We start from the raw sequence: 7,152 nt of genomic DNA on the forward strand, positions 1-7,152 counted from the left end.
GTAATTTATGAAGCAAAAATCTGAAATTTGATCTTTAATGTAAAATCATATATATGAGGCATCTTCTAGTTTTAATAATTTTTGTTACAAATCACAGAATGAGGGGCTGCTTTTGAAATAGAAAACTGATGTCTTCAAAGTAAATTTAACCATGGATATTCTAAAAGTCCTGGATCAGTGATTCTATTTCTCCTTTTCACATCTAGAAGATATTGAAAATATTTTTGTTGGGACCTGCCCCTTCTGGCTCCTGGGCTAGAAAAGAGAGTTGACACCGGCCGCAGTGAGGAGTCCTGGGAGGCACTGGCTGCTCAGTGCTTCCAAGGAGTGCCTGCCGCTGGTGGCCTTTTTGCAGACGTATTGCTGTCACTGAACACTGGCCCATTGGAAAGCACTAGAGAAGCTCAGCCATCAGTATGTCCAAGTACAAACTGATTATGTTAAGACATGGAGAGGGTGCTTGGGATAAAGAGAACTGTTTTTGTAGCTGGGTGGATCAAAAACTTAACAGTGAAAGAATGGAAGAAGCTCAGAACTGTGGGCAGCAACTCAAAGCACTAAACTTTGAGTTTGATCCTGTGTTCACATCCATCCTGAACCGGTCCATCCTCACAGCCTGGCTGATCCTAGAAGAGCTGGGGCAGGAGCAGGTTTCCGTGGAAAGCTCCTGGCATCTCAGTGAGTGTCACTATGGAGCCTTGATCGGTCTCAACAGGGAGCAAATTGTTTTGAATCATGGCAAGGAACAAGTGAGGCTGTGGAGAAAGAGCTACAATGTGACCCCACCACCCATAAAGGAGTCCCATCCTTACTACCATGAAATCTACAATGACTGGAGGTACAAAGTGTGTGCCATTCCTTTGGATCAGCTGCCACGATCCGAGAGCTTAAAGGATGTTCTGGAGAGACTCCTTCCTTATTGGAACAAAAGGATTGCTCCTGAAGTATTAAGTAGTAAAACCATTCTGATGTCTGCTCATGGAAATAGCAGCCAGGCACTCCTGAAACATCTGGAAGTTATCTCAGATGAAGACATTATCAACATTACTTGTCCTACTGGAGTCCCCATTATCCTGGAACTGGATGAGAACCTGCATGCTGTTGGACCTCACCAGTTCCTGGGCAACCAAGAGGCTATCCAAGCAGCCATTAAGAAAGTAGAGGATCAAGGAAAAGTGAAATGCAATGACAAATAAAATCTTTCCCACGTGCTGGCTAGGAATAGCTGCAGAAGGAGTGACATGCAGTATGTTATGGGTGCTGATCTCCCTCCCCCCACCCCCCGCTGATTTTTCCAGATCTAGGCTGTGGGGTGGAGTTTGCATAAGTAACTAGGTAAGTTATGTTGGCTCAGGTAAAGGCTTTAGGATGCCTTGAGTACTAATGTCATAAGCCTTATGCTTTAGCCCCTGCCGGGGCCCGTTTGAATTAGTCACTAAGTTAGTTACCAGTGGGGCTTAATCAATGTCTTAAGTTTCGTTTCCAAGATGGGAGAGCAACAAGTGAAGTTCAAGTTCAAGGTATTCCTCATTCAATAAATCAGTATAGAGTGATCACTGACAGGCACTACTTACTCCAATAAGTAGTTCATGTTTATATTTACTGAGGCTTTCTAGGATGATAATAAAGGACGTTAGATAACACACTATACTTAAGTATTTATTACTAGTCTTTTCCTCTAGGGAAAGAGATGTTTTGATAGGTTAAGATCAGAGACCCATTAAATGGGAGAGTGACTGATGGATTCCTCCAAGACAGCCAACAACAAATACCAAGGCCCTTTGCCTCATGACATTTGGTGGAATTCCTCTCTGGCTGCTAGAATTAGTAGCATATGGACAGCTATATCTGTTCATGTTCTCTTTTTGTTTTGTTTTTGTTTTTTAAACTTTAATCTTGGGGTCTTTAAAATTAATTTAAAAATAAGTTCTGTGACTGAAAATGGTACCCATTCCAAGTATTTCCATATGATTCATAAATATTAAGTATAGGCTTCTGAATTAGTCTCTGATCTTATCTTCCTATAACACAAAGAGTTGTACTCATTTCAACACGTAGACATGCCTAATTCTCTAAAAATTGAAGGTCGGGTCAGCAGGAAGGTAGAATATAGTGGGTGTAATTTTATTCACTTGAACAGGGGAAATGGTATATTCACATTTGTCACATACATTTGTTCTTTACCTGTTGAGGGCAAAACATTATGGTACGTAGTCTATAGTATTCAGGGTAGGTCACAGACAGAATTGACTGCTTATCAGTCTTGATATAGGATGCTTTTAGATGCTAGAGATAGGTAAGTCATCATTTCTTTAAGCTACTGCCTTATTTCAAAGCAAGTGGCATACATTTCAATGATAAAATCATGTAAACAATTTACAACTATCATAGCTGTTACAGATATCACCAGTTTTTCACAGTTTTCCATTGGTGGGTTGGTTTATTTGTATCCATTTTATAGTAAAACTGTCGTTAGAAGGAAACTAATTCTAAAACCCTTGCTATTGCTTGGTCTCCATTGATCCTTAAATCAAGACTTAGAGCATCAGCTGATGAAGATGGCTGAAAAGAAGAAATGAACCTGGTTTGCTCACAGCTGGTCGCATCTGTGATGCATAAGGACGTGGAATGTGGATGCTTGACTTTCCTGACCAACTACTGGCTTCTCTGTGGTAGTCCTTCTTTTCACAGTCCTATTGCCTAACCAAATAACACTCTTTATAATTCAGAGATCAGGGCCAAGAATAAAACTACCAGATCTTCCTAGAATTCCAAACCTATTGCTAAGCTTCAACTCAGATCATTTTGGGACATGATATGGTATCTGGTATTGGTATTGGTATTGGTATCTGGTATTGGTATTGGTATTGGTATCTCTGGTATTGGTATCTGAATTTTCCAGCCCAAGAGGTGACCATGTCTTAACATGGCTCAAGATCCTAGAGTTGGATTCTTCCCTTGTCCCACATCTAGATATCCTCCTCCAGAGGACACCTGGCAGCACAATGTGCTCCTGCACACAAAGTTGTGCTCACACCCAGTCACTTTGGAATATTACAGACTTCCTAAGAGAGAGAGAATTTTTGCTGACACTTTCTGGTAAAATTTGGTTTTATTGTTTTTGAGATCTTGGCTGAAATAAATGAAGAGATATTTATGGAAAAAAAAAGAACAAAAATTTGTTGAACCCAAGTTCCTGTGCACAGTGCACAGTGAGGCCAGAGTTCGGGGCAGAGAAAAGTTTATTGCAAGGGCCAAGCAAGGAGAATGGGTGGCTCACACTCAAAAGACCAGGACTCCCAGTGACTTTCAGACAAGGGTTTTTAAAGACAGAGTTAGGGGAGAGGATCTTAGGATACATGATGAGGTCCTGGACCTTCTGATTGGTTGGTGGTGAGGTTCAGGGATCACGTTTCCAGAAACTCAACATTCTGGTTCCAACCAGTCCAGGGTCTAGTGCTTGTGGTCAGCATGTACTCACCATCCTCCACCTGAGTGGGGATCTTAGTTTCTATAGAACAACTCAAAGATATGCATCAGATTGTTATCTGCATCCCTTCAGGAGGAACTAGGAGTCCTGTGACTCTATTGTCCTAATCATTAACTATTTGAATCTGCTCTTTGGAACTCTGGGAAAGCCTGGGAAACTAAAGCACTCTCTTTTTATTTTTTTGCTACAAACAAGAAACCAGGGACATGGAGAGGCTTTTGTACCCAAGAGGGACCCACAGGGTCCTGCACAGTTTCAATATGAAATGGTGAAGAGGCTAAAAATAATTCCAAAGTCTTTCAGATTTTGTCCTTAATCTGGATGTAAGGAAAGAGAAAAAGATGTAAGTTGCAAGTGAGAGCAGGAAACTGCTACTTTTGTTTTCTCTGGCAAAATGTTTCTGGAAAAAGAAATTGAAACCAAGATTAAAATGAGTCCTTGATAATCCCAATTTGACCATTTCTGATAGGTTACAGGAGATGAATTGGCAGAGTAAATGGAAACCATGGCTTTGTCTCATTTTGTTTTGTTTTTTTCTATGTATCCAGAGAAAGCCATTTTATCTCATGTTTAGGAAGACATTGAAGGTCATGCCTCGGCTCTTATCATATGATAATGGAAGGTGAATCTATCTACATTCCATTCCCTTTCATCTGGAATAGGTTCTCTTTAAATAGGCATTTAAACATGACCATGCTGTAATATTATTAAAAAGAAATCCATTTCCTTTTTATGATCAATGTGTTATTTATAAAGATATCCCAATATACACTAAAGCATAGGACAATAACTTTTTTGAAATGTAGAATCCATGATCAAATTTATCTTTGCATTGTTTTTGCATAAAATATTTACTTAGTAAATTAAAATATGTAAAACTATTTGGAATGTAAAACCTACTTAACAGAAGAAACTTCCTTCTAGCAGCTTAGAATGATCATGATCATTTACTTATAAACAGAAAAAGTGCTTAATTCAAATGATCTGTATACATGCAGTGAAGTAAGTCTGAAGTACCTTAAATTAGCAACACTAATCTCTTAACAATGCTCTAGAGTTTACACATTTTGTGAATTCACTTTGGCTTTACTTCCAAATTAAATTATTTGGTTCAGTTTTACTGTATCCTACAGTAAGAAAAAAACTTTTATTCACTAAAACTGATTTCAAAATTCTGTTATTCTCTTGACACTGCTTGTAAAATGACAGCTTTGAAATTATCATTCCAGATGAAGTAATACTCAGTGATGATCTTAATTTAGTAATTGTACAAACAAAGCCTATTAAATAAATGCTTGAGATCATTTTATTCCTTTGAACAGCACACAAATTTAATAGATTGAAAATCAAAGCTGGAGTTTAATGAAGGAAGCCATTTAGATGTAAACACTAGCTTGATACTGACGTCTGGGGATCTGAGCAGTCTATAATGCAAAGCCAAGAAAACTCTGAAAACTACATGGTTGTCAGTGGTCTGGAGGAACTAAAATAGTACAGAAACTTGACAAAGAACCCTGCTGCCCATAGCTGTCAGTGGAGAAAATGGGAAACCACCTTATCTTACAACACTACCAAACCTCTCAAACATGTCCTCATGTTGACCAGTTATCTCTGACAGGTAGAAGGAGAAAAAATGTAAAATCTCATTGCCAATTTCACAAAAATATAACTATTCAGAAAATGATTAATAATCTGAACTCATTTAACCACTGGGCATGTTTACTTCTGAATAGACCAAGGAATTATGTTCACATCTTCAGCGTATGGAAGTTCCTGTCAGAATAAAGCAATTACAACACTACACTTTTTAAAAGCCTGCTTTGGGCTACTAAAAAAATAAATAAATTAAAAAAAATAAAAAAAATAGTTGACAGAGAAAGAGGCATTAAAAACCAAACATACTGAGATTACTTTAAAAATTTATTTAATCTAAAACAAAATGTTGAAAGAAATTATCTACTTTGAATTTCAGATACTCTGGAAAAATTCAGTCATTTAAAATGTCATGAGCATAAGAAATTCTTGCTTTAAAATATCTGTCAATTATTTTCCACTTTGTTTCTTTTTTTGGCTTCCAGAGTTGCATTGCTTTGTAAAACCCAGTTCTACTTTGAATTCTGCAGAAGAAGACCCCTTCTGATCAACAAACAGGAGGTGAAGTGGGGGAAAGATTTAAGTCAGAAAATTATGGAAGAGACATTTCTGTATGTAACACTGAGAGATTAAGATCATTAGACCACATACATTCAAATTATATCAGTCACTTATGCAGAGCACAGCCTTTATATTGTCTTATGTATATGAGTATATACATTTTTTCTTAAATTATCTTGAAGACTAATGCATACACACAACACATACACATGTTGAAAGTGGGATTCCAATGATGTTCTTGATTAAAATATAGATTTATTCTATATTATAATTAGGATATTTTACTTTTCAACACAGGGCCTTACTTGACCAACCAGGCAACTAATGCTAGAAAGAAAGTCTCAGAGTTCTTGGTTATTACAGAGAGATAGAGCATTTGCTTAGAATGAAATGGGAAGGTTGAAGGTGTTTGAGGAAGGAGAGTCAGTGCTTCCTTTCTGCCTTCATAGCTCTCTACCAAAGGGGAAACTGAAAAATATCACACCATCATCCCTTCCTATCTCTCCAACCTCAGCTTACATCACTCTTTCCCAGGGACACAAAGAGCAGCCAGATTTTCCTTCTGTGTTTTCTTTCTGTTTTTGGACAGGACATGTTTTTTCCCCAGTTCAGGGGTTTGGAAGACTAAACTTTCCATCTTGAAAAACTCTTCTACCAGCCTCTACAATTCAGGTGTCAGCAAAAATATCTCCCCATAAGGGGGGCATTATAGAGTTTATAAAGTCTCCCCTCTACTCCAGGCCTTTCTATATCATTACCCTATTTTAAGGTTTTGTTTTTTTTTTTTTTTTTTTATATAATGGCATGCCTGACAGATAGCAGGTGCTCAATACATTTTTTTTTCAGTGAATAAATATCCTTTAGTACTATCTTCTGTTCTCTGAATCCTTATTTATTTACTCAGGTTTTGTCTGCCTTTCTTTCTAGACCCAATGGAATATAAACCACATAAAAACCAAGATCTGGGCCTCCCTGGTGGTGCAGTGGTTGAGAGTCCGCCTGTCGATGCAGGGGACACGGGTTCGTGCCCCGGTCTGGGAAGGTCCCACGTGCCGCGGAGCGGCTGGACCCGTGAGCCATGGCCGCTGAGCCTGCGCGTCCGGAGCCTGTGCTCCGCAACGAGAGAGACCACAACAGTGACAGGCCCGCGTACCGCAAAAAAAAACCGAAAAAACAAAAAAAACAAGATCTGCTTCAAAATTTTCACTCATAACTCTAACACCTAGAATAGCTCCTGGTCCATAAAACATTACCAAAACATATCTGATGAATACATAAACTAAATATGTAAGAATGATAGTCCATTTCACAATGACTTTGCTAATTTTAAAATGATACCAGCCAGCTTAAAATAATCATGTGATTTTCTCAAAGACGATGTAATTTTTCAGCTGCATGGATCATTCAGGGCTGGGAAATTACCAAGTGAGTAAGACAAAGAGAGGGAAGCAAGTGAGCTCATGGTATTTGCACTGGACTGATTATAATTACCTGAATTTGGGAGGTCA

The 7,152-nt window shown here is 38.4% G+C and overlaps 1 protein-coding gene across 1 annotated transcript; it reads left to right on the forward strand.

The window, feature by feature from the left end:
• Nucleotides 1–346: 346 nt before the first annotated feature.
• LOC101332236 (bisphosphoglycerate mutase-like) lies at nucleotides 347–1,196 on the forward strand. The gene has a single exon (XM_004321751.4). The coding sequence runs from the start codon at nucleotides 417–419 to the stop codon at nucleotides 1,194–1,196; it is 780 nt and encodes a 259-aa protein (XP_004321799.2). The 5' UTR covers nucleotides 347–416.
• Nucleotides 1,197–7,152: the final 5,956 nt, after the last annotated feature.

Source organism: Tursiops truncatus, chromosome 1 (genome assembly GCF_011762595.2).
Source record: "Tursiops truncatus isolate mTurTru1 chromosome 1, mTurTru1.mat.Y, whole genome shotgun sequence".
Lineage (NCBI taxonomy): Eukaryota > Metazoa > Chordata > Mammalia > Artiodactyla > Delphinidae > Tursiops > Tursiops truncatus.

Bases quoted from the DNA above. Each gene is read 5' to 3' on its own strand.
- LOC101332236 (XM_004321751.4), top strand. From the start codon at position 417: ATGTCCAAGTACAAACTGATTATGTTAAGACATGGAGAGGGTGCTTGG.